The 26,565-nt window shown below is 45.5% G+C and overlaps 1 protein-coding gene across 12 annotated transcripts in view; it reads left to right on the top strand.

Moving 5' to 3' along the window:
* Positions 1-26,267, top strand: part of SEC31A (SEC31 homolog A, COPII coat complex component) — a 41,551-nt gene extending 15,284 nt beyond the window's left edge. For 2 of the 12 annotated variants that reach the window (XM_032685240.1, XM_032685250.1), the window contains exons 14-29: positions 435-512; positions 2,644-2,719; positions 3,355-3,533; positions 5,175-5,301; positions 6,273-6,418; positions 8,155-8,328; positions 8,880-9,056; positions 11,653-11,745; positions 12,379-12,508; positions 13,515-13,868; positions 17,319-17,366; positions 18,858-18,916; positions 20,963-21,211; positions 21,614-21,733; positions 24,579-24,650; positions 25,525-26,267. In XM_032685240.1, the coding sequence (XP_032541131.1) occupies positions 435-512; positions 2,644-2,719; positions 3,355-3,533; positions 5,175-5,301; positions 6,273-6,418; positions 8,155-8,328; positions 8,880-9,056; positions 11,653-11,745; positions 12,379-12,508; positions 13,515-13,868; positions 17,319-17,366; positions 18,858-18,916; positions 20,963-21,211; positions 21,614-21,733; positions 24,579-24,650; positions 25,525-25,704 (2,262 nt within the window). In that variant the 3' untranslated portion in view covers positions 25,705-26,267. The remainder of the gene's footprint in view (positions 1-434; positions 513-2,643; positions 2,720-3,354; positions 3,534-5,174; positions 5,302-6,272; positions 6,419-8,154; positions 8,329-8,879; positions 9,057-11,652; positions 11,746-12,378; positions 12,509-13,514; positions 13,869-17,318; positions 17,367-18,857; positions 18,917-20,962; positions 21,212-21,613; positions 21,734-24,578; positions 24,651-25,524) is intronic. The other 10 variants (XM_032685241.1, XM_032685252.1, XM_032685242.1 and 7 more) reach the window with 9 other exon arrangements.
* The last annotated feature ends 298 nt before the right edge of the window (positions 26,268-26,565 follow it).

Genomic DNA, 26,565 nt, shown 5'->3' on the forward strand with positions numbered 1-26,565 from the left:
CTGATTTCAAGAGCACCTTCACCAGGCTTTAAAAAAAGCAAGACTGGGATTGTGGTCCTATAACACTTCCTACTAGAATAACTACAGTTCAGGCACTGCCTTTTCTAATTGCAGTGACCTGAGTCTGCAACAGGAGTGCATTGCTTTTGTGCAGTAGACAGTTCAGATATCTGTAGTTGCCTAATGGGGGAGAAAGATTTTGTTGCATGTTTTCAGGCATCTGAGATGAAACCAGCACAAGGTGCTGTGTAATGACAAAGGAAACAGGGCCTCTGCTATGTTTATGATAGCCAAGCATATATGGCCACTGCATTTCTGTGATCTGCAGTCTGGTTCTAACTGTTGTTGGTGGGAAGGTGGCTATACTCTGCAGTGCAAAGTATTTATTCCTCTTTTGCTGGCTTTTTTTTCATGGCATCTTCTCTCTGCTGAAGGCTCCTGCAGAATCTGAAGAATCTGTGCCAAATGAGTGGGATGAAGGCCAAGCTACAGAGGAGCAGTTCTTGGGAGAGGTATCTGTTGCCTTCTAGACTAACCCTGCTGACCTCCCTATATTTACTTTGTTACCATTAAGAGCATTTTATTTTGTTGGCTTTTCCTAGTGCCGAGGATATACAGAAATACAAAAAGTTACTTAAAACGATAAAAGCAGTCTCTTGTTAAGTTGCTCAGGATTTTTCTCATCAGCTTCAGACATCATGTGAATAGATTTTGGTGGCACTGAAGTAGAAGCTTGTTTTATAAGAATCCAATTGGCACCACACTCGAGGGCTTTATTCTGCCATCATTTTCGCTCTGACATTTCCCTAGCACAAATTATCTGCCACCAGAACCCTAATGCTTTCTTTTTTTTCCCCTTGCTTTCCTCGTTGCCTTCTTTCCTCCCTCTGGTTGATTATTACCAAGCAGTCAGCTTATTACTGCCCTGTTTCAGGGTATAACTCTTTGCAGAGATGAAGCTGTGCTACTGGAGGAGAGACAGAACGTTCATTCTCTGCATTGCTCCCACCAAAGTCACAGTGCCATCCATCCCCTGGCACCTGAGCAGTGAGTGTCAGGGCTCTGGCAACCAGCTGCCTTAGGAGTGTTTGTTGCAGCACTTCAGATGGATTTATCGCAGGCAGTTTGGGATCAACCATGCCTGCTCTTGGGATCCTACAGCTACTGTTCATTTTTGTCCATTTGAACAGCATTGTTTTCAGCCCTATGTTTTAAATATGGGGACAGGTATATAATTAGCACTGAGGACCAGCCTCTGCCTTGTGAAGTCAGTAGCACTGAAAATACTGTATTGCTGTGTGAACAGGCCAACTTCATTGGCCCCCATTCCCTCAGTCTCCCTTTTGGGTTAGAATTCGAGCTGTTAGCCCAAAACTAGCTGTGTTCCCTGTGCTTGTCTGCAGTGAAGATTAGGACAGTAGTTTAAGGCTCATGCAGACTGGAGTGGTGCACTTGACTCCATATAACAAACAGCCTCTTGAGGACACTAAAACCAGAGTGCTCTCCTTAGGTTAGGTGCTGGATTGCTTGTTAATTCTTTAGGCACTGCAGTGGCAGACATGTATCTGACTGTATAAGGATTTTGCTGTATGCAGTCCTGAAGATATTAGATGTCTCATTACAAATGTTTGCTCTAAGAGAGAATTCACAACCAAACATGACCCTAACCTTCCAGCATGGATGGTAAATATTTGTGAGACTGCCCTGGAGCCACTGATGATGCATCGAGGTGGGCTGTCACATCCATAAAGTAACTGGAAGGGCACATTATTCCTGTGATAGTCACAACATGCTCTCAGCTGATACCAAACACTTATCGAGTGTTATCTGACAGCAAAATAGTTTTCCAGATGCTGCCTCCTTTCATGAGTCAAACATGAAGGTTGTTTCTGACTTGCCTCCCCATCCAAATGCCTGGTTTTGGTTGGCTGTGTGCTTCATCCTCTGCAGTACAATTTCACTGATCAGCTCACAAGCAGGGTGTTCTCAGCAGATTCATGAACTCCCCCTGCGTGTACTAGAGCAACTTCTGCACTCTTCTTAAGCTGTGCTGTGAAAATGGGTAATGGAGAGAGAATTCCCTCTTGGTGTTATTTTTTTATTATTGAAAGGTTTTGTTTGAAATCCCAACTGCACAAAATGGTCTCTATCTTAAATCCTGGGTGAGTTTTAGAGAAAAAAAAAAAGCAGCTTCTGTCCACTGAGCCACTCCTGAACTGAGTGCAAAGTGCTTAAATCTGGTCTATGCTGGACTTCTGTGTTGAAAATTAAGCATGTGTTCACATGTAATTTGCTTAATTAGACTAGGATGCGTGCCTAGTGCAGAGTATTTCAAGGACAAGCTGAAAGTCTAAGTGGAGCAATGTGGAACCTAGGTAGTGTTATGGTAGACTGTTCTTGGTAGGGGTTGAAGTTGAAAGAAGAGGGAAGGGAGAGGCTTCTGACTTTGTGGTAATGGCTGTTGTTTTGCTTGGAGGGGATTGTGTGTATATGGGCATGGATGTGTGTGTGCAAGTTAATGTTCTCTGAGGCAACTGCTAGTCTGAAGATCTAACTTGTAATGCAAGAACCATATTTTTTTAAATGTGTGTATATTCCAAGTGTTTACATAATGTCACAAATTCTGCTTTTCCTTTCTCCTAGACACCGAAGGACCATAAACAAGAAACTGAAAGTTTGGGATCTGCAAAGACGACATTTAACATTTCTGTTAGTGGAGGTAAAAAAAAAAAAACCCCATGATATTGATTTCATTTTATGTGCTGATATTTATAAGTGCTGATGTTAATACTGGTGTTGCAGTGAGAAGGCCATTTCTGCACAGAAATTGTGAAGGATCGTAATGACTTGCCTCTAACCGCACTTGTTTCGCAGCAATCTCAAGGCACTTGAAAATGCAACTTCTTTAAGGAAGGAAGGGAAGTGTACAGCACTTGTGTACCCCATTGCTGAAAAGCAGCTGCTCTGGGTGACTTCTGCTATAAAGGAAGACATGCTTGGTGAGGCATGAAGTGCTAGCAGAAACTCCCAGGGGATCTTGAGTAACGCAGAAGCCACTGACCCCTGTCTAGTTTGACTCTTTCTGGCACTGTACGCAGGGTAGTTGTTTCAGAGGCCATTTAGACCTCTAGCATCTTGCTCTGCTGCAAGATAAGTGATGCTTGACAGTGCCCCCCGTGACGTGGCTGTGGCCATGTGTGTTTGAGGCTGGAGCATCCCTGTGAGTACTGCCTGGAAGCAGGCTGGTTTGCAGGCAGCCTCGTGCGGTGTTGTACAGTCGGAATCGGAGTCACCGTTGCTTCTTTAAGTGACTTCTGTGCCACCATGTGAAAGTGCACCCCTCTGTCGCTGCAGATGTGGACGGTTTGATCACGCAGGCTCTGCTGACGGGTGACTTCGGGAGCGCGGTGGATCTCTGCCTGCACGACAACCGCATGGCCGACGCCATCATCCTGGCCATCGCCGGCGGACAAGAGCTGCTCTCCAGGACGCAGGAAAAATACTTCGCTAAGATGCAGAGCAAAATTACCAGGGTGTGTTTTTTCACCGCAGAACTAACGCGCTTCACGTGCCTTTGGCAACTCCCTTTTTCACCTTAGAAGTTCTTCTTGCCGTTTTTTAGGTTTATTTCTGGGAGAAGTTAATGAGTATTCAAATCACCTCTAAGATCTCGGAGCAGAAAAGCTTCCGTTGCTCTTTTTTAATGTATTGATAAGAATGGAAGTCTTGCACACTACCTGGATATAAGTACACAAGAGTATTCTTTATCTCCTCTCTGGTGTCTGAGTTGCATATACACTAATAGGTTCTCACCAACAGATAAATATCTTAATCAGGGCACATTTCAGTTTGTTATTTTGTCACATTTTTTTTCATGAGTCACACATGACCCATGCTCAGGGCCAGGCAGCATTATGTAGATTTGTGCCTGTGGTCAGTCTTAACAGATTTTGCTGATGCTTTGTTTCAGTGCCTGCACAGAAAAGAGCAAAGTATGCCCCGGGTAGATCAATCACCCTTTGTCTAGGAGACAGCATGTTATGGCCAGCTGGTTATTGTTATTTTCAGCTTTTTGCACGGCTAGGGATTGCTGATGTTGCTCATTCAGGTTTTTCTTCTTTATTACTGGCATGAGAAGGTAGCAACAGGAAGATGAAACAGGAGAAGTGGCTTTAAAAGGACACAGAAAACTGCTCTGCTAATACTGGACAAATGAAAAGAGGAAAATCTCAAGTATTAAGACTCTGCAGGATTTCTTCCCTTACCCCCAACTACTCCCTCTGGCCTAATCAGAGAAAGGAGAATTTGTAGTGTGTGAGAAATTTCTTCTTCTTCACTGCAGTTAATCCTTTGGGGAAAGGATTGGAGAGCTGACCAGTTATCTGTGCCTGTGCTAACAAGCAAGTGTTGACCTTGTAGTTAGGATCTTGCGTTTGTTGTTTAGGTGTGGGGTTTTTTTCTGGTCCCAAACTGCACACTTATTCCTTGTTCAGAAGTTTCTGAGCTTGAAATCTTGGTATGACAAGGGCTTTGTTCACTGAAGAGCAGCTCAGCTGCCAAGTCTGTCTTTTGTCCCAAGTAAAATAACTGGAGGCAGAGTTTGAGAAGAAAGAAACTGGAATTTTTTTTCTGAGGGTTTGTGGACAGACAGCCTGTGTGTGGGTGAAGGGTAGGGACACTATAGCCAGCTCAGGTTGATATTGCTGCCACTTTGCTGCTTCCTTTACACAGCCTTTTCAACTTGGCCTCAGGTCAGCCTCAGGCCAAGAGCTTAAAGCCAAATGAAACAATTTGACAAACAAAATCCATACCCCTTCCTGGGCATTGTGTAGAAGACTTACAGCTAAATACTTAGTATGTTATCTTTCTCTGCAAAAACTGCTGAAACTCATTTTCAACAATCACAGCTTGTGGAGATTTGTGTATTCTTTTCTTGCACGTTTTGTAGCAAGAATAATTGTCCTGTTTGTTATCTGAGCTCATTTTGATTTTTCACTGTATTCCTTTTGAAGTAAAATGTATTGTTGTGCAGCTGTTCAACTGCAGTGCAGTATCTATTGTGACCCTGGATAGAGTGGGGATGAGTGCACTTGAACAGATACAAATCATACTGTAGGTTATACAGAGGAAATCCTACCAAGATGTTAACTGTGGTCTCTCTCCTTCTGGTCTAGCTCATCACTGCAGTGGTAATGAAGAACTGGAAAGAGATCGTGCAGTCTTGTGATCTGCAGAACTGGAGAGAGGCTTTGGCTGCTGTGCTCACTTATGCCAGGCCAGATGAATTTGCAGCCCTTTGTGGTAAGCACACTTTACAGGCTGGATGTCATTTATTCTACTTACAGCAAAACTACGCTTCGCAAGCGTTGTTTTCCTTCCCCTATACTGCTGTAATACCTCTCTAGCTTCTTTCATGGGTCATATAGTTCCTCAGTCCTGTTGCAGAGGAGGAGAGGAACCTCTGGGGTGCTATTTTACCAGTGCATTCCCTGACTTTCTGGGCACAGAACTCAGAGCCTTGTGAGCAGCTGTGTCCTGGTATTGCCTGTGTAGTGCACAGCTGCTGGTCTTGTACCACTGGGGGTGTTGATCTGATGGGTGTCTCAGCCAAAGGACCAGTCTTGGGGTGTTTGTGCATGGGGCACAAGTAGAAATGTTTGAAGGAAGCGCTTCACTCTTCTTTCCCAAGATCAATTTTGACTGCTGGAAGGAGTCCTCTTTCCCAGGCAGTGAGCATGCCTGCCCTTGTGTGCTGTGTGACAGACAGGTTTAACCCACAGGGAGGTTATATTGCCAGTAGCTGTGAACCTGACACCCGTGTCCCTCAGCCACGGTGTCTGGGGAGGTGTATGACTGCCTTCAGCAAGTGTCAGCCCAGAGCAGTTCCATGACTTTGCTCACAGTTCCTTGGCTGGTTGCACACTCGGGTCACACTCCTGAAATTAGGGACTGCACAAGTGGGTGGTGGAGGGGAGAATTGAACCCTGGCCTCTTGTCCTTTATCATGTCAGCAGATGGACTGTCCCCTCTGCTGTGACTCGTGTTTGCAGTCATTTGACAGGTTCTTGCTGCCATGACTGCCTCTGAAGTGCCCTGGACTCCCATGAGATAATATGTGCTAGACACCAGAGTGTGTCCTTACCAGCGGAGCCCAGAGGCAATATCCCTTCTCACTGAGACATGACAGTCATTGTAGGCTTCCTCAGCTTAAGCAGCGATGGGGAGGGATCACCAAAGTGATTCACCAGCACCTCTGTTCATGTTCCGTCTAGATCTCCTGGGCAGCAGGCTGGAGAATGAAGGGGACAGCGTTCTGCAGACACAAGCTTGTCTCTGTTACATTTGTGCTGGCAACGTGGATAAACTCGTTGCCTGTTGGACCAAAGTTCAGGATGGAAGCAGCCCCTTGTCCCTTCAGGTTGGTATTCATTTCAAGAAAGGTGTTGGAAGTAACGCACTGCAGTCATTTGGCACTTAAATCAAATGATCTAGTGTAGAGCTTTGCTGTCTGATAGCTGGATGTACATCAGGATGCAAGCCTTTTCCTTCTGGAATGGCATAGCACGTAAATATGGTACTGGAAAATGCACAGTTGTGAAGCACAGTGGCCCTTGTGCTTGCCCTGGTCTTTGGGTAGTCGTGCTAGAACACTTCTTGTGTTAAAGGCTAATGGTAGAGCTTGAGTGTTTTGGTAAAGAAGAGTCTTCGAATGCTTGCACCTTTGGCAGCTATGGAGTACTTGGACACTTCTACTTTTGGATGTTGAGGAGAAGAAATCTAAAGGATTAGAGTTAAATCTAGAGAGAAAGCTGTAGGAAGGTTCTCCTTGGTGTTTTCTCCAGGGGTTTGCACATACAAGGCCATATTTCCAGCAGTGAAATATATTGCATATAGCAAATATCTTGGGAATAGGAGTGGAATGAAGCAATTGTGGAATAATTTATTTTATAGTACAATCTTAGTTTCTTCCATCTGTTCAGGGCCTTTGAAGGACCAGTTTTAGAAAGTACTTAAAGTAACATTACTTGGCAGTGCTGTGAATCTCTTGTAGTTAATTGAAAGAACTGGAGTGTATGAGTTTTGCTTTGCATCATTAACTCTCTCCAGTTTTGAATTATCAAAATTACTTGATTTTGAGGGCTTTATATACAGATTTACCTTCAGTTTGAATTTGCATTTTGATTGCATGGCTTTTCTCTCTTGGACACTAAAATTGAAAAATATTATTGGAGTTATAATTAGGCTGCTTGTTTACTCTGATGTGGAATTCGTAGAAAACTCACAGAAGCTGTTGATTATCTTGATTTATTTTTGGGGTTTTTTTTTCCTTTTTTGAAGTGCTGAGTTGTTGGGAAAATCAAAAAGGTTTTATTGAGGAGTCAGAAAACAATCCTTAGTAGTGATGTATGGTTGAAATTCTGTGTGTGGTACACTCAATAAATCTGCTGTAAGATTTTAAAAAGGGATTGAATGTTAATATTGTCAAATTAATATTTGTAGTATCTCTCAATATAAATGTAGTGAGAGTAAGAAAATCATGAGAAAACTGACCAGAAAACATTCCTGTAATTTAAGACTAGAAGGAAACCCAACCAAGGCCAGCTCTGGTGTTTGGGGATGTGCAAGGAAGGCAAGATATGGAGTATTTTTGCTATAGCAACCAGAAAGCAATGGACAACTCTCCCAAGGGAGATCCTTTTAAGATGGTTAAGAACTGACTTACTAAAACACCATAAATGAATGTGCAGCAGCACAGCACTGTTGTTGGTGACAGGCACGATGTTTCCTGTTTGCTCTCATGCTGTCACCAGATAATTTTATGAAAGCATACTCTTGGTGGGCATGCTCAGTGCTGATAGGGCCCTGAAATCCTTTTTAATAAAACCATTTCTTTTGGCTTTGAACTCTGCTGGCTATGCTGTTAGAAGCTACTTGGTTGGCGTTCTGTTATCTCACATGGTGGGAAAGCTGTGCCTTGGTGCAGCTGTGGCTGTCTGGGAAACCTGCACTGGGCTTGGGCTTCTCACTGGGTGAGAGAGGTTTTCCAAGGCTGCCCTTAGGAACAACCCTCCATGACAGTCATTAGCCTGTCACTAGTTAGCCATTCACTTTGTTGTTCTCACTTGTGTGTGGGTTTTTTTCCTGATCTTTCAGGACTTAATAGAGAAAGTCGTAATCCTGCGCAAAGCCGTGCAGCTCACCCAGGCTGTGGACCCTAATGCTGTGGGGGCCCTTTTGGCCGATAAGATGAGCCAGTATGCCAACCTCCTGGCTGCTCAGGGAAGCCTGGCTGCAGCTCTGACCTTCCTCCCTGAGAACACCAACCAGGTATGGGGCCTTCAGGCTCTTCACTCCCTCTCTCTGTGTGAACAGGTACACTTTGAGCAAAGGTCTCCGCACAGTGCAGTCAGCCATCAGGACTGCCATTTGACATGCACCTCAAGATGTGACTGGCTGTTTCCCCTCTCCCTGTGTTGACCTTGCTGAGCTGACAGAAATGCACAGCCACCTTCTGCTCCCTCTTCATTTCACACCTTTGTCCTTGCAGCCAGTGACTGCCAGAGGGTGTCCCTCCAGCAAACCAGACACGGTGAATGAAATGTGTGCCTTGACACTTGGTTGTTTTCTTTTGACTTCTCGTTTTCCATCAGCTGACATTTGTAGACAGGGTGGTTTGGGAAGCAGGCAGGCACATGTGAGGTAGTCCCAATGGCCCCATTGGGCATGGTCATGATCGTGCCTCAGTCCGATCTAACAAAGCAGAGTGGGCTTCTGAGAGAGCTCATCAGACAATGGGTGGCCAATCAGCCTCTTGGTGTGATGCAGTGGGTGACAGGCAGTGCAATTAACCTTCCTTCACTGTCCTGCTCTGATTGCAGCCAAACATCGTGCAGCTACGGGACAGGCTTTGCAGAGCCCAAGGGGAGCTCCCGGTGGGACAGGACGGCCTCAAGGGACCATATGACCTCAAGGGACCTGTGCCCAAAGGCCGAGCTGGCCCTGTGGCTGGACGGATGCAAACACCCCAGGCTCCAGCCCAGCAGTATTACCAGCAGGTAAATGGGTTTGGGCAGTAAGGGAGGGACATGGTGCTTGAATTCTTGAGAGTGATGGATATAATAATTCTTTTCCTTTCTCTTGATCTGAGGCTGTATGCCATATACCTCCCGAGAGCTTTATGTAAAAGGTCACTGGAGCTTCCTTTCAGTCAATACAGATACCTCTTTTATTCCTTATCTGGAAGCATCCATTAAATACCTTGTCAAGCAGTCTGCTGCTTAAGATTTGGTGTTTTCCCCCTTTGTTTGAAGGTGTGCTTCAATGCCAAGAACAGCTGCATGGGAGAGCACTGCAGGAGTTCTCTGTGCTTCCTCTCATAGTCCCTGATGTCCCATCCCTGCAGGCCATGGGGCTTGCTCATGCTGCTCATTGGACTCTTCTGGGGCTGATTGCTCCCACCCCCAGCTCTGATGTTGACTGCAGAAGCTGCTGAGCAGTGGCAGTAGCAAACTGATGACATGTTTCAGCAGCTGTGGGTACAGTTTGCTGTGAAAACACCTTCTCAGATGGGCGTAAGGGGGCACAGGCAGGTGAGGAAGCAGGTGGTTTAACTTCCTAGACTGAGAGTGAGCTGTGCTAGAAGAAAGACCTGGTTAAGTATGAGACTAATAAGGGAGCTGTGCAGGAAGGAAGAGGATGAATGGGGGAGGCAAATTCCCTAATTTTATCTCTAACCCGAGGACAATACCACAACAGAACTCACTGATCATCTCTGCAGTGTGGTGTGTTGAGCAGCCCTGGCTGTGTGCATGCTTGGAGAGCATTGCCAAGTCTCTAATCCCTCAGTAGAGCACTGCAGCTCCCCTGACCCTCCTCTGCACAGGGGCTCTGGGCTGGGCTCTTCTGAGAGCAGAGCTGTGTGGGGGCTGTGGGTGTTCTCCTTATGCGGAGGAGACTGGCACAAGCAGTGGTGTGTCTCTGTGCTGCAGTCAAGCATTGCTTGCCAGAAAAATGGGGCAGGAAGAAAAAAGGGCTGAAAGGTTGAGGGGGGAACTGGGAGTTCTTGATGTCAACAACGTGTGCCTCTGCCTTCTTTCCAGGGTGTTAGCAAGGTAGATTTCAGAAGGCACAAAGCCTTCATCCAAGGTTACCTTGCTAACACCATTGCATATGATTTTAAATGCATCATCATCAATAATCAACTCTACTGTTCTGTCTGTGTCTTTGGCCTCCCTCCTTGTAACCAATGAGTTGCCTTGAGAAGTGATTCTGTGTGATTCCCGTTTGGCTGTGGGGAATAGCAGCTTTCCTCTACATGACAAGATCTTAGCAATGCTTTTTCTTTAAACCAGAGTTCCCTCTTTCTCCTACTGTTTCAGGAATGTCTCAAACTATTATTTCAGCAAGCCCTGCTCAAAAATAAAAGGCTGGGTTTATCACAACTCCTTGAGCATGCTGTGAGTTATCCCCCTGTGTTCTTGGCTTTTCAGGAAGTCCATGCTCATCAGGGGCTTGAAGAGGACAGGTATCATGTCAGAAAGGTGCCCAGCAGTGTGCTGATGAACCAGAATGGAGAAAAATTACACATTTGAGTCTTAGGATACTTACTTTGACTTCCTTTTAAGAAAGTGTGTACGAAGGACTTGTTCAAGCTTAAGGCAGTCTTTGTTTAAATGCTGTCCCAAATAGGAACATGTACTTAAAACTTGGATTCCTTTCAGCATAGGTTTTTTTTTAAACCTCTTTTTCATCTGGATAAACCAAGCATGAAAGGAAGTGAAAAAGTCTTTTAGGTTACTTCAATGATGAATTATGCAGACACTAACAGTGGTTGTTGTACAGCTGACTGCACCATTAGCCTAGCACTGTGTGGAGTTAAGAGACACATAGCCTGAAGCCAGCTGAGCCAGCCAGGACTGCAGGGTCACAGCTTTCCCTCTGCCTGTGCTCACATGGGGTGTTGAACTCCTGAACCCGGGCCATGTATCCCACTGTTGGGCAGCACACCGACTCCTTGCTCAGGGATGTCACAGGCATAGGAGGTTTATGGCTTCTGTCCCATCAGAAAGGTAGAAGTGGTCATATGGAATTGAAGGGCTTTGAAGTGGCAAAGAAGGAAGACAGAGGAAAGGAGCTATGGGAGGCTGGCTGGGAAGCAATTACCATTAAGATGTGTATCTGTGCATGTGCAAGAGCTGAATAACAGATTTTAACCTTTTGTAATTCGTCTTGAGCTCAATTAAACAGAATTCTTTTGTATGAGGCAGTATGTTTGAATTTAACATGGAACTTGGGACTTGCAGCTCTGATGAGTGATGCTTGGGGTCATGAACTAATGGCGAGGGAGCTTCTGCCATAGGAAAATGTCATGAAAGAGGGAGACCTGGCTCACTGGCACATATAACACTGCACTTGCTCCACAGCCAATTGTAGCTGCAACTCCACTGTGCTTCGTTTTCACTCTGCAATTCACTTTGGCTCCAGTGCATAGTGATTTTGTCTGTCTTGAATGCATTTTTCCTTCTTCCTCTGAGATTTTATGGCTGTTACAAGTGCCAGCATGCAAACCTTCTTGCATCTTGTTTTGTGAAACCCTTTAGACTTTTTTTATTGTTTTGTTTTCCATGATTGGTATTTCTTTGTTCAATTCAGGTTAGAATTGCCCCTACTGTCACTACCTGGAGTAACAAAACTCCTACTGCCCTTCCCAGCCATCCTCCTGCAGGCTGTCCCTCTGACACACAGGTATAACCTTCATTATTCCTCTCTGAGCCCCTGCTCCACCCCAATATGTCCCCTGGTATAGTCTGTGTGCTTGACATGGTCTGGTACAGATAGAAAGAAGGAGCAGCTTCCATGTGCGCTCTGGTTTTATTCCTCTGCATCTCATTACTTTTTTTTTTCACCAACACCCAGATGAGGGTCTCTGGAAAGCCTTAAGTGGGAGTTCAGTGTGATCTGAGCCTCCCCACCCCTTGTCCCACACTGGAATATTTGAAGTCCGATGATATTTTTCCTTTCCCCCCTTTCCATGAAAATCAGAAGCTTCAGAGTTAATGTTTGCTTAGTTGAAAGATGGCAGGGTGCTCTCAGACTGCCTGAAAAACAGGCAGCACTAGCAGGGACCTCTTCCTTGTGCAGGAAGGTGTGTGCTGCTCTGCTTGCTGATGAAATCACTGCACATACAGGCTGTGCTTTCAGTGTTAGGCTGGGCACCCTAAGGCACTGGGCTGGTTGGAGGCCTTTGCCCCTGTGCTGGTGGCTCTTCCAGGGAATGTGGTTGATCGTTTTGTTACAGTTCTGCTTCGGCACTGCGTTAACGTTGCTGACTAAATCCTGTCTCTCCCAACCATTTTTCCTGAAATCTTTTTGCTACAGGGAGACAACCCACCTCCTCCAGGGTTTATCATGCCAGGTGCCGTTAACCCCAACATGCCGCCGCAGCAAGGCACATCTTCCAATTACAGCATGTACTCACAAGGAGGGACACGGCCGACGTACCCACAGAGTGAGTAACAGCAGCTTCCCCCTCTCTCCCTCCCACCCAGGTGGGCCAGCCCCATTTAGTTGGGAATAACCAGTCCCTTGCTTGTGGTTGGGAATGTTCAGACCAAGACAGTCCTACATTTCTTGTGGGGTGGGGAAAGAGGCTCTCGAGATGATATCTGAGGGTTGTCATTTCGTGGTGGGGTTCAAACATTAGACACCCTCTGTCAAACACTGTCTCCTCTGCTGAGAGGGTGTCTACCCACAGCTTAGACTCACTCCTCAGCTGGCCCTTCCCAAGGGGTCAGAAAGTCCAAAGCCTGAGACCTGGAAAAGCAGCACAGGCCTGGTAAAGAGGGACACAACTCATCTGTGTGCAGCTGGTCCGTCCTTTCTTGTTGTGACTCCATGAAGATGGGAAAGGGGATGAGGAAATGAGGGCAGTACTAGAGTTGAGTGAGGAAGGGGGGGCAGAGCACTGACACTCAAGGCAGGGATTAAAAGTACAGATGTGAGAGAGGAAAAATGAGCGTAGATGAGCAGGACAGGTAGTGAAATTAGGCTGCAGGGCCTGCAGTGAAAGGTTGTGAGCTTACACTCACTTCCAGAGTGTTGTTCATTTCCTTGGCCTAGGATTTCCCTTTGTGCAAACCTAGGACAGGGCTTTCCCTTCCCTGAGAGACACTGTGAGGATTGCAGTGGTCCAGAAGAACAGCAGTGTCCGTGTGCCCCAGCCCCACCTCAGGTGACACAGTGGCTCTAGACCAGAGACTGTGTGTGGGAGAACAAGAGTCCTTACAGCCGAGGCAGTCCTTTCTGTGCCTCCCTGCTCCCAGTGGCAGGCTGGGGTTTTAAGCAGTCCTACAAGTGCAGGCAGAGTTGTGGGAGCCAGGATTTGGCTGGACAGGTAAGTGGTTTGAGGGGGTAGGGGCAAGAAGAGAGCGAGGTGAAGAAGGAAGCAGAGACAGGTGAAACTTGCTCCTCTCTTATGAACTCACTGACTGAATGTTTTCTCTCCCTGTTTGTAGCTTATCAGGCCACACAGCAGTACTCTGGAACAGGGGGACCAGCTCTCTATCAGCCTCAGCAGCCTATCGCTGTCCCTGCTTCAGCCTCTTACCCGAACCCTGCCCCTAACACCGCCCCTCCCTACCTGCCCTCTGCCCCTGCCCACCCCATGCCCTCCCCGCTGTACCCCGGGCAGCCTCAGCCCTCCCCGACGAGCTTGAATCCCGTCTCTTCCTTCCCTGTTCCTCCTTCTGGCACATCCTTTCAGCATGGCAGGCCAGGACCTCCAGCAACTTCTGTGGCTTATGCATTACCTACTGGACCAACAGGTACTCTGCCTGCAACCAGTGACCTTCCTGCATCCCAGAGAACAGGTCTGCGCTTGGACAGGGGGGCAGGCAGGGAGGGGGGGAGGGTTTTGGTCTTCACTCACTCAGTTCAGTATGCACCTTTTCCTTGTGAATGCTCTGTACAAAGGTTGCTTTTGCTTAGAGATCGGTTCAAAGCATTTCTAAAGCACATCATCATCCCTGTGCATCTGGCAGTGGCACGGCTGCATTGTTGCAGCATGAGCAGTCATCTTTCTCTTGCGAGTCAAACCTTGCCACAGTCACAGAGCTTTTTGTCTTGCCCAAGACAGGAGGCTACAGCAGTCTTGTTATGAGGCTGTCATATGCCATGGATGGATAGGGGCACAGCTTTAACCTTGTGAGGCTGGCGGCAAAATCTGCTCTGTGGCTGGAGAGCAGAATACAAAAACGAGCAACTTTTTCCTAATAGCCGCAGACAAGATGATCCCAATTCTCCTCGCACAATGATTTTGCAAATGTAATTTGTCCCTGTGCCCCTGGTTTTTGAGCAGCCTTTCAAGCCCGAGATGGGCAGCATATTTAATTCAAACAGCATTTCCTGTGGCATCAGCTCTCTTCCATTATTTTGTTCCTAACCACTTAGTGCGATGGAATTGCTGTAGCTGTGAATGCCTTAAAAGATAATGAGAAGTGATTTAGAAATGCTTTTACATGTCTTTCTTGGATGTCAGTTAAAAGCATGTGTATGTGGCTGGCACATAGGAGCATGTTTGAGCATGCTTGGTGGGAGAGCACTCGCTGAGGTGGGGGCTCCATGTCTGCTCGTGACTGCCTGGATGTCGCTGTTTGCTGCGGGACAGTGACCTCGCTTGCGGTAACAAAGCTGTCTCTTCACTTAGCAGCCTGTGAAACAGCAGCTTCTCATACATCAGACAGTGCAGGAAGTATGAGCAGTCCTTTAATAAACTTGGTCATAAACACACTTCACATCTAGGTGCTCCAGCTGAAGTGTCAAGGACCGGATCTGGGGAGTGGAGGGAATATTAGGAAAGATTTGAGAAGTGTTTTGGAGATGACAGCTCTGCTGACAGGCCCTAATAAGCCCATTGTGATTCCCCCTCTTGTTTTAAAAGTTCATTGGTGTGAGGCAGTGCAGAAAAGGCATTTTGCCTTTGTCTTGACAAGATGAGTCCTATGAGTATGTGCTCCTGGTGTCCTTCAGGCTGGCAGCTCACACCTCTCATGGCATTGCCTTCACACATGCCCTCATGTTTTGGGGAGAAACAGTCTTTTGCTCTGTTAATAGGACTGATGTAGGGCCACCAGAGTTGCAAGGGGAGAAAAGGCCTTTTCCCTCCATGGCGCAGCCAGATTTGGTGCCCTCTCTGTTCTTATGGATGCTGTACTGTGACCTCTCCCAACCCTATGTTACAGGGCATGTCAAACTTGAATCTTTAAGCTAGAGGAATTATTAAATTGGACAGAGAAAGATGTATTGGATTCTGGGCCTGGGATGTTAAGCAGCACATTATAATGCAGACAGCATAGCTTCTGCACCTCCAGATAAATGGCGGGAACAAAAAAATTGTTCATTCTTATCCATTTTACTACTCAGCTTGCGTCACTGGCAGTCACTTCAGATCTACCACTTTTTAAGTTTCTTGCAGTGAAGTGACATAGTCCATGTGGTGTGCTCAGAGTGGGTGAAGCTCTATACTCTGGACAACAGAAATTAGGAACATTAATGACAATACCAGTTGATTTGTAAAATGGCATAATCCACATAGACTGTAGTCTTAACACATCGTATGTCATTTTAAAAAAGAGGAATTGAACCAGTCCTTATCCACATTGCCTGGCCAGATTTCCTTTCAGAGTTCTTCATACCAGGCTTTTTATAAAACCTTCTGAGACCTATCAATGCTGCTTATGTTTTTCCCAGCAGCTGTGGTGAGAAGGTAGCCAGTATAAAGAGGCAAAAGCTCAGGAACCCGAACATGGGCATCATCTCTGATTTCTGGCAAACAGCAGCCTTAGGCTGAAATGCAGAGGTGGACTCCAGGGCGTGGCGAGGTGCTGAGGCCCGGATGGCTCATGAATGTGGGCACATGAGTGCTGCCTGCAGCTGGAGAACTATGGAAGAAAAAAAATAAAGAGTGTCTGAAGAGCACGCTCTGTTCTCTTCCAGTGTTTGGATTACGCCTTTCAAAAAGCATACAAACAAGAAGGAAAAAAACCCCTTGTTTTTTAAGTGCAGAAATGACAGTGATCATGCTTAATATTCTTAACCACCAACATATTTTCTGAGCAGCTGCACCGCTTAGTGAAGGATGCCTTGGCAAGAGATCCTGCAGAACCACAGAAATCTGCAGCTAGAAGTAGATCTCACCTGTAACACCGTGTTCTAGTGCACAGCATATAGTGATGCTGATCTTGGCATTGAAGTGGTGTGCTTTTGTGTGTGGTGATAATCTAATCTGGGAACATCATGTTTCACTTTGTATACGTGACTCATTTAAAGGGAGGGGAACAGGAGGAAGGAAAAAGATCTCAAATGTGAAGTCTTGAAAAGCACCTGACCTTTGAACTGGCTTGGATTTAAAGATGCACTTAAAGAAACAATTCTATAAATATCTTCTAGTTTTTTGAAATGCATGTAACGTCAGCATGTTAAGCTGTGCTTGGAGTTTCAGTAAGCAAGAAAAGCCCACATTTATTTTCATTTTCAACCTCTCTCACTTTTTGTGATAGATCTTTGAACCTGCTTTCAAGGGAGTTTTAATTTTCAGCTTCTTGAATCCTGTTTGAAAATGTGATAGGCCAATTCTTAGCTAAAGTAAGGGTTTGCACTAAAACCATAGGCCCATCAGACCAACCCCAGGGACAGGAGTTATCTCATCCCCAAAGTTCCTCTTCTGTTTGAAATGGTGAAGGCTTTATTGGCTGTGTTTGTCATTTGGATTTATTGCTCAGTCTGAGCTGGCAACGTGTCATTTTGTGTGAGTGTAAAGCTACTGTGTGAACATACTTTTATTGCTGGGCTGCATGCAGTTGAGGCTGTGCCTTGATTTGAGAAAATACTTGGATATCCACCTTAAAGTCAAGTACTTTCAGCATCTCTTGAAAAGTTTTCTGGAATCGTAAAACGATGTTGAGAAGATTGCTGCTGAGAGTAATGGTCTGTCGGCTTCACTGGAATAGAAAATGAGAATATCAGAGATAAGAAAATGAACCAGAACTCTGCAAAATTTGTTAAAAGAACTAGAAACACTGATTTACTGTGTGGAAAGAGCAACAGGCTTGTTTTTGGGGAAGGTGGACAAAAGCAATTCTACCGGGTGGTTTGAACAAATGACTTGTCTCTAAATTGACATTGTAATCAGTTTAGGTGATTTTTCTCCTGACTTTTCATACTCATTGAAACTAAATTGCTACTCAGAAATTGCAGACCAATTGTTTTATTATTTTTGAAGAAAATCTTTTTTTTTAGTTGTCTTTGCATTTTATCTGCAGAAAGCCTACCAGCTCAAGACCAGGCCTCTCCCTTCGCAGGTGAACTAGGTACCACCTAACCTGAAAATAAATTACAGCCACTATGTGAAATTAATCGAACGGACATCAATTATGCATATGTTCTTCAGAGAACATTAAGTGTGATGCTGTTTGCCAATTAATCAAATCAATTTTTAATTTCTTAATTAAAACCAATAACAACATATCTGGAATTTTTAACCACAGAAACAAATTCTAGTTTTCTTTTTTTAAAGGAAATTATTCCAGGAAATTAACGGTGGTAGCAGTCTGGGATATTTTCTTAATGTGTTACCCCTATCAGCACTGCAGCAGTTAGACTCCCTGTATCTGAATACTCTGGAGTTTTCTGGATAGGGAGGAATAGAGGAGCCCTGGGCTCCAGCAGTCCATGGCTGCCAGGAGATGGCACTGCCTTTGGTTAAAGAGAAAGCAGAGGTGAAAATGGTTCTAAATTGTTTTTCATTTACCCCTTTTACATACTCTGGATGTGGAACTTGTTTAACAGAACATCGGGAGCAAATTCTGCAGTGACGTTAAGCTGTGCTGTTGTAAGGTTGAATTCATCATCTGCTAAGTGAAAAACACTGTGGTGAAAAAGTCCATTGAGCAGGGATTTGGTTTTGTTGGCTTTTTGTGGCTTTGTGCAATAAATCCTGATTACTCGGCGAGGCCGCGGTAATGCCGGGATGTGATGCTGTGGTCCTGATTACACGTGCTCCATGATGAGATGGGGAGCTGCTTCTAATGCACTAATGGGAGCTTTGGTGTGCAAATCTTGCAGCTGCACAGAGCCTGGGAGATCACAAGGTTTGGTACGGAGCAACACCCCAGACTTGGAATGAATCTGCTCGGACATCCTGTGTGCTCCTTCCAGTTTCAAACAAATTGCCCTTGGTGCAGAAACCTAGATCTTTTTCACCTTGCTCAAGCAGCTCTGCTCTGATTTTGGGATACAAAGGACCCAAAAACATGCTGTAGCTGGCAGGGGAGACCTGGGGGTTTGGCTCTTTTGTGTTTCCAAGGTGGCTGGGTGAATCTGGCCTGAAATGTTTGCCTCTTAAACCTCTTCTTTCTGTGTGGTGTTGCTGGGGAGCATGTCTTAACTGCCATGTATAAATGTCATATATAAGCTCTCTTCACATATACAGTCTGTGTAGCAGAGCTGTGTTTTGGGCATGGCAGACCCTTTTCAAGGGGCATGTCTGCTCAAAGGTTTTTTTTCTATTATTATTATTTTTTTTCTGCAAGAGAAGAAAAAGTTAATAATTAAGTTATTAACTTGAGAACAGTTGGTTAAGATCCCAAGCATGCCCAGTGGGTGCAGAGCCCAAAGGGTCTGATGGCAGGGGTGTTGGGAGGCTTGGTTGGCAAAGGAGCTGTTCTAGCCCTCAGGAGAGGGCAGGCTCTGCCAAGGCCCTGCCAGTAGAGCTGTGGCAGGGAGCTGGCCCAGCTAAACTCAAGAAGGCGTCACTGCCCTCCTCTGAGGTACTTACAGTCTCTGTTTTCTTTCTGTCCTAGGACCTCAGAATGGCTGGAATGACCCTCCCACCCTGAACAGAGCTGCCAAGAAGAAGAAGGTACTCTAGGAAATAGTGCCTCAACGCAACTGAGTGCTGGTCACTTGAAAAGCAGTAATTTTAAGCTTCTCCTGGGAAACTTCTTGGCAGGAGAGGGAAAGAGAAGGGTTAGCAAACAAAAGCTTCACCTCATGAGCAGAAATGGCTTTTATGACTCTCCAGTATGCATTATCTCACTCAAAATATTTAAGCCTATAAAGAGATGGTGTTTTTGTGCTAAAGTTGTGGTTGTTAATAACAACATTGATCCTGCTTTAAAGGAAATGCTTCTGAATATTTTCATCTGCAGTAAAGCAGCTGAATTTTGCAGGAGACGATACTTAGACAAAGTTATGAGGCTGTGCAAATTGTTATAGATTATTGACTTTGCTGGAGCTGAAAGCAATTTATCCTGATTAAGGGTCTGACCCTGAGAGGTCTGTTGAGAGTAAGACAATTTTCATGATGGAGATAATGTAGTTTTGTAAAACGGATTTAGATTGCAGCAGGGCAGAATAACTGGGGACGCTTGGCACAGAGCAGAGTGAGCCTTTTCCTCCTCTGGGGCTGCTGTAGTCTGGAATATCTCCACAGCAGTTAGTGCCTTCCACTGTTCTCTGACCCTGGTGCATTTGGGAAGCAAGAGTTAGTCTAGTTAGCATGTAAAGTGTGGGGAGAACAAAAAAAAAGTTAGAGCAAGCAAGGGAAGATCTGAGTGAAGGTGAATGCAGAAGTCTGCCTTAGCCTTTGGGTTTTGGTCTCTGCAGCTCAAGATTAAGAAGCTTTTGGAGGCTGGATAAAGGACGCTTTGTGTGCTCCTGACTGCCCCAGTGCTGGGATGTTTGTCCCACAGCAGCTTGCATGCTGCCTTCGGGGCTTCAGGCTCTGAAGGAGAAGAAAGAAAGTTGTCAGAGAGAGTAACTGCTGGACCTGAGAGCTCAAGAAGCAGCCTCCTGCAAATAGGGTTTTTGTTACTGCAGCATGTGTGTGTGTTTGTGTCACAGCCACAATTCCTGCCATAGCCAAGGCTTGAGGGTTGGCTCCCTTCTAAATGAGGAGTCACGCTTGTTCCCTCTTGGATATTTAACAAATCTGTCAGTTGTGTTTCTGTTTGTTTCCCTTCTGTCCACTGTCTGAGGGGTGGTTTAGGATATTATAAAATGACTCACCACATGGACTGTTATAAAATAGAAACGTCTGGCATTTCAAGCCGTAATTTTCAACTGTTTTCTTCCTAACTAAGAACTTATTCACCACTCAAAAGTTTATTGCTGTGATTCATTGCATTTATAACTGACTTTGGTGCTGGATTGGGAATATTTTTTTTGCTGTCCCAAACCACCCACTCAATTCTAGCATCACTCGTTCAGGGTTCTGTAATCTTTCCTTTTTTCCATGCACACCCCAAGAAATGTGCACATTCCCATGGAAGCCCTTTCTTTTATTGGATTCCTGTATGATGCATAGCAGAGGCCAGTAGCTCATTTTGTTATTTCTTCCCTCTACCAAATGTTTCTGAAAAACCTCCTGTGTAGAGACTGGCAGATGCTTAGGGATGAATCTGAAATGCACCCATAATCTGTCTTAGCACAAACCTGTGTGCCAGAAGCTTGAAAGGCTTTCAGAAGCTTTATTGGAGCTTGTTGCTAGCTGTGACCTACGTACTGCATGGACAAAAATACACCCTTGGAAGTGAGACACAAAAATCTAAGTATAACAACCCAATAGTAAGAATAGATGTAGGTGTGGGTTAGTTTTCTCTTCTAATAGTGCTGATCTGCCAAACCTCTGATTTGTGCCCTTGGCAGAGGGAGAGTGGCTCTGATCCTGAGGTGGCTGCACCCAGTTCTTGTGGCTGGGATGGCTCAAGGCACTCGTTACTGTGCAGCCAGAGGAGTGGGTTTGTTTAGGCAGAGTGAGATCCTGTTATTTCTATATCCAGAGCTCTCAATTCCTGTGGGATGGAAATTCTCTAAGAGCTAGGCATTGTGCTCTGCCTGCAGCAGCCACAACAACATAAATGCACTGTTTGTTGGGTTTGGTTTTGTTTGGTTTTTTTTTCCCCAGGTCCCTGATAACTTCCTGCCCCCGGTTCCCATCACTTCCCCCATCATGAACCCTCTGGCGGATCCGCAGTCTCAGATGCAGCAGGCTCCAGCTCCAGCACCTCCCACCGGTGCCCCCACCTTCCAGCCTCCGCACCTCCCGGCTGGGCCACTGCTGCAGGGTGGCTACCCCCCTGCTTCCCTGCCACCTGCTGCTTCCAAACCCAGCACAGAGGGGGCCCCCGGGGCCCCAATCGGCAACACCATCCAGGTAAACAGCCCTGGCACTGCATGGCTTTGGTTTGTCCATCAGCAGAGCCTGGCAGGCTGGGATCCTGTTGGCCAGGCATTTCCTGTACCTGCAAAATGTACTTGTGGAATTTTCAGTCACTAGCTTTGGGCCATGCTGGCACTGTGCTGCTGTAATCTCCACCTGGATCCCACCTTTTTGCAGTTAATGCTATAGTCAGTATGGGCCAGCAACCTGCTTCTTTCTGCAGCTTCACAGCTTCCCAGAGGGAGCAACAGCAGGTGCTGATAATGTCACCTCCACACACCCACAGGGAAGAAACAGGAATTGTGCCAAGCTAACTAATGATGCCGCTTGGTTTAGTCAAAAACAACGTGTGGGTACAGTGACCTGGAAAAGCCTCACCTGTTCTCTGTTTCTCAGCATGTGCAGGCACTGCCAACAGAGAAGATTACCAAGAAGCCCATCCCTGAGGAGCACCTTATTCTTAAGACAACGTTTGAAGCTCTTATCCAGAGGTGCCTGCTGTCCGCCTCCGACCCGGTAGGTCACTGTGGTATTCCCAGAGTACCCCTGTGTGTGGGTGAACATGCTGGTACCTGTAGCACAGGTGGCCATCACAGCCTCTCCTCTGGTCCCTCTAAAGGCTGCTTTGAGCAGCCACAAGCAACGTGTGGGAAAGCCATAAGCACACAGGATGTGGAAATCTGAGGTCAAAGCACAGTCCAGCTGCCCGAGCACTTTGACTCTGGTCCTTACAGCGCTCGGCATGGGCAGAGCCTGATGATGAGCTATTTATGGGCAGAGAATTAACCCATTGCAGCCCCCTATATTGCTCTCTTCAAGGAAGGAGGGTTGGAATTGGTTACAGTTAACGTTTTGATGTTGATGGTTAAAAAAATTAAAAATTCTGAAACCTTCAGACAGAGCTGTCTGTCTTTCTGTCAAGTGATCCCTGTGGAGGCATGCCCTGTACATTTGCTTAACTGCTTCTTATAATTCAGAGCAGGAAGCACCTCGTATTATGCCAGGTCTGGGCCAAGGCTCACATACGTGAGTACATGCCTCAAATTTTGATCTGTGATTTGTGATTTCTGATAACAAACTCATTTCAAAAGGAAAAAAAGACTAGCAAGGAAATGGAGGGTTAACAGCTTTAACACAACCACTGGAGCTGGATAGGAAAAACATCTCCTGTGCCAGCCAGCACTTTGTAAATGAACCATCCCTCTCAGAGCTTCTCATTTATTTCTGGTGGTCAGTAAATAACATGCCACTCCAAAGCCCAGATGCTGACTGTTCAGCTCATGCCTGCCACATGCTAAAAGATGGTACTGGTGGTGTGCAGAGGGCTTTGTGCATTAAATGTGCTTGCTTAGCAGCACAGACTCGTGCTCCTGTTATGGAGACTGGGAGCTGAGCTGTCTGAGGGCTCTGTGGCAGTGGCTGTGGGGGTATATTGGGCTTTGGTGTCACTTCTGCCTTCTGTCTGCTCTACGGTTTCAGCTGCCTCTGTAGTTTTGATTTGGCATTTGCATGTATGTACTCCTCCTTTCCCCTGTGTGTCTCAGTCCAGCAGTTTCAGGTTGGGCTCACCCACACACTCCTTTTATAGAAGCTTTTTGAGGCCATAGGACAGACCTCAAGGTTCATTCAATTGCTCAAAACCCTTTCTTTAAAGCTTAGAGTACATATATGTATATAGTGTATACTGCACACTCTTTGACTTTTTCTTCCTCTGAGTGCCCCTTCTCCCAGACAAAGAAGGCAAAAGCATTCTGCTTACATCTGCACCTAGGGATTGCTTTTCTGCTCTGCCAACATGTTTTGCTTGCTTCTTGTTAAGTCTCTCTGATTTTCTTAGGCAGAGCAAGTGTTTAAGCACATGGAGATGAGACACCACCCTGGCTGTACACATCAGTTATTGTCAGAGCAAATGCAGGCACTACTCGTTACATTCTAAAGGGGAAAATGGCAACAGGAAGCAGAGAGTGAGGAGGACAAGCAGTTTGCACTTCCACCTCATTTCTTTGGTTGGAGGGATGTCCTGTTGTTTACTAGACACAATTTATTCTTCTTTGTCCTAGTTGACCATCTGTAAAATGAAAATAGCGTGTTCTCCTGTTTGCAGGTTTTGAAACAAATGCTCTGAAGTCATGTATCTGAGAGTTTGCCAGTCCAAAAGAACCAGCCAGTTTATCTGCTCCTCCTGGGGTACCTTTTCCTTACCTATCTCAGTTCCTTGACAGCATAACTGGTGCTGAGGAGTTTTCCATATGTAGCCCGAGATCCATGTGCCGTGTTCTCCTTTATGTCCTCTGCCATTTGAACAGCTTCCCCTAATTTCTAGCACAGCAGGCAGCCATCAGCCTGTGTTCACCCTTGAGCCAGAGCATTCCCATAGACTTTATTTTCTCTCTGGACAATATTTAATCCAGAGAAGTGTTTCCAGTTGCCAGGGAAAATGGCACTATCCTAAGTGAAGGTGGATTGATACACATACTGATTTAGGAGGAAGTTCTATTACTCTTGTGCAATGATACCATTTCTGCCGCTGTTGGGCACCAGCTTTCTTGTGCTCCTGCAATTGTAACCCTGATGCTTTATCACTGTTTTATTACTCTGGATTAAAATGTATGATTTCTGTGGATGTTGGGCTAAAAAAAAAGGTGAATAAAAATGCGTTTCTTCAGCAGCTGCTGCTGCAGGTGGAATATACTGGGGTTATTTTAAGAACCTTTGGTGGCAAAGTAATTCCAGGTACATCAGTGGGTGGATTATTCTGTAAAAGTCATGGAAGCACAAAGGATCTGTAAGGACATTTTGGTTAAAGCTATTAGTTTTTCTGTTGATACTAAAAACTTAGAGACAAACTTCCAGCTTTACTAATCATATGAGGAAAAATATAATTAGGATTTGCCATAAATGATGACTGAGTTGTACTTACTTAGACTTGAGTATCTGCATGTGCCCTTAAGCTCTCATTGACGTTGCTGGATACATGATTCCAGTAAGAATTTTATCCAGTTATAATGCTTTGCCAGTGAACCATAGAAAAATGTGCTGCAGCTCAGAATTCTGTCACTTTTGTATCAGCCAAACCAGTGGATCTTGCAAATGACCAGTGGCTTTTGGGGTGCACCTCTATGATTTACTGTTCTCTGTAGCAAACTAGGGCAGTTACATATGGAGAACTACAGCCATATCACGAGGTCTTTCCTAGCAAAATCCGGGGAGAAAAGTACAGAAGAAAGAATTCAAATGATGTGTTAGGAAAATGTTGTTGAGGAAGGAATTTGATGTGCCACATGGACCTCTTCACAGTGATATCAGACCAGTATGGTGTTCTTAAAATCACTGTGTTTTAATGTCTTTATTTCTCTTGCAGCAAACCAAGAGGAAACTGGATGATGCAAATAAACGCCTGGAGTTTCTGTATGACAAACTTAGGGAACAGACAGTAAGTTCTGTTTTACTTCCCCCCACCCCCCAGTCAGACATTGCCAATGACTTCATTGCTGGTGTGGGCCCCTCTGCAATATGTGGCAGGTGCTTGTTCTTTCTTTGGAAGTGTGCTTCAAATCCGTTTATTGGATGTTTACATGGACTTCTTGGAAAACAGCGAGGTAGCGTGCTTGGCCCCAAATGCCTGTGCGGACTTTACAGTGTTTTGGGGTCATGTCATGAGTGTTATGGTGCTATGCAGAGACTGTGCTGATCCAAAGAGCAGAGCTCCTTGCAGCAGGCACTGTTTCTCTGCTCCCAGCAGGAAGTGAGACACACAGCCTGGGGTTAAAAAAGAACCCAGGGGATTTAGATGTTGGAGGCTCACTGACTTCACTGGAAGGCAGATGTGCAACTACTTTTGAAGATCTGGTAATTTGTCCAAAGCCTTCCAGGAGGCTTTGGCAGAATAAAGGACTGTGCTTAGATGTCTTAGTACTTTAGGATTAGAGTGATTTAATCCTGTTATTGTCAGGCCGTGTTTGCTGAGCAATTAACTTTACCCCAAAGGCATAAAAGCCCAGTAGGTTTTTCACAGTGCCACAGTCTGTCACAGCAGGTCTCCCACCCCAGGGAATTGCACCCAGGGGCTGGCAGTGGAGGCTTGCAGTGCTGCAGAGAAGGTATGATCTGGTTGAAGTCTGCTGTTAGACTTCCCAGTGACTGTTCCCAGTGTGATGCAGCTCTGAAGATGGCTATCTCTAAAGAAAGGAACTTAATTGCTTCACCTTCCTGAGGGCCAAGCCTTACACTCGGAATTTGTTTTCCTGGCACTAGTGTAGGTGCTGTTTTTTCTTTCTGCTGACCTGCCTTGCCTGGCTTCCTTGCAGCTCTCTCCAGCCATCATCACTGGTTTGCACAACATGGTGAAGAGCATCGAGACCCGCAACTACCAGGAAGGACTGAACATCCACACGCACATCGTCAGCACCAGCAACTTCAGCGAGACCTCTGCTTTCATGCCAGTCCTGAAAGTTGTCCTCACCCAGGCCAATAAGCTGGGTGTGTGAAGTAGCCCTGTACTTGCAAAGCCTTGATGGTTGCTTTTCCAAAGAAGTGCATTTCTACAGCAAACATGCAGGAAACGGACCAAATGCTCGTCCTCACAGCATGTCGCGGTAGAGCGCTGACAAATGGCATTACACTCTCCCTGCAGAATACTTTGCTCTAGAAGGGCTCTGGAGCCCTGGTGCTTTTCTATTTATTTTAATCTTTTTCCCATTCCCTAATGATTCTCCTCTACAAATAGTATATTTAATGGATGATGTCCCATATTGTCAATTTTTAGGTGCATGTTACACTGCTAAACAGTGGCTTTTAATAACAGATGTATGTGGTAAAACAACAAGATAGGTTGTGTATCGGACCCTAAAACAGATTATTCCCTTCCACCCTGCTGTTCCTTATCCACCGGATTAAAAACAGTCTGATCATGTTATAAGTGTATTTGGTCTTTCATTTTATGAAGCTGCTTGCAGTCCTGTTATTACAACTTACATGTTAAATAGCTTAATTGTGCACTGGGGCAAACGAGCAAAATAAAGGCTAATGTGATATTTTCAATAAATGTAAATTTATTAAAATGTGTCTTTATGAAGTGCAATGTAGAGACTTTGAACCTGGAGTACAGTGAGGTGGCTTTCTGTTGTGTCCTTGGCACAAGGACATTTTTCTTATTCCATGCCTATCACTGAAAGCTCTGTGTAGGACACAGAAAGAACAGCAGTTGAAAGAAACGTCTGGGTTTGAAAAAAAAAAAAAGAGGCAGTTTTGCATGAAAACTACCTAAAATATTGGTGCCTGTGGACTGTGAATACTGCATGAAATATTATAAATAACAATAATCACTGCTCACTCCTGTGACTTAAACA

This window comes from Chiroxiphia lanceolata, chromosome 4, assembly GCF_009829145.1.
Source record: "Chiroxiphia lanceolata isolate bChiLan1 chromosome 4, bChiLan1.pri, whole genome shotgun sequence".
Lineage (NCBI taxonomy): Eukaryota > Metazoa > Chordata > Aves > Passeriformes > Pipridae > Chiroxiphia > Chiroxiphia lanceolata.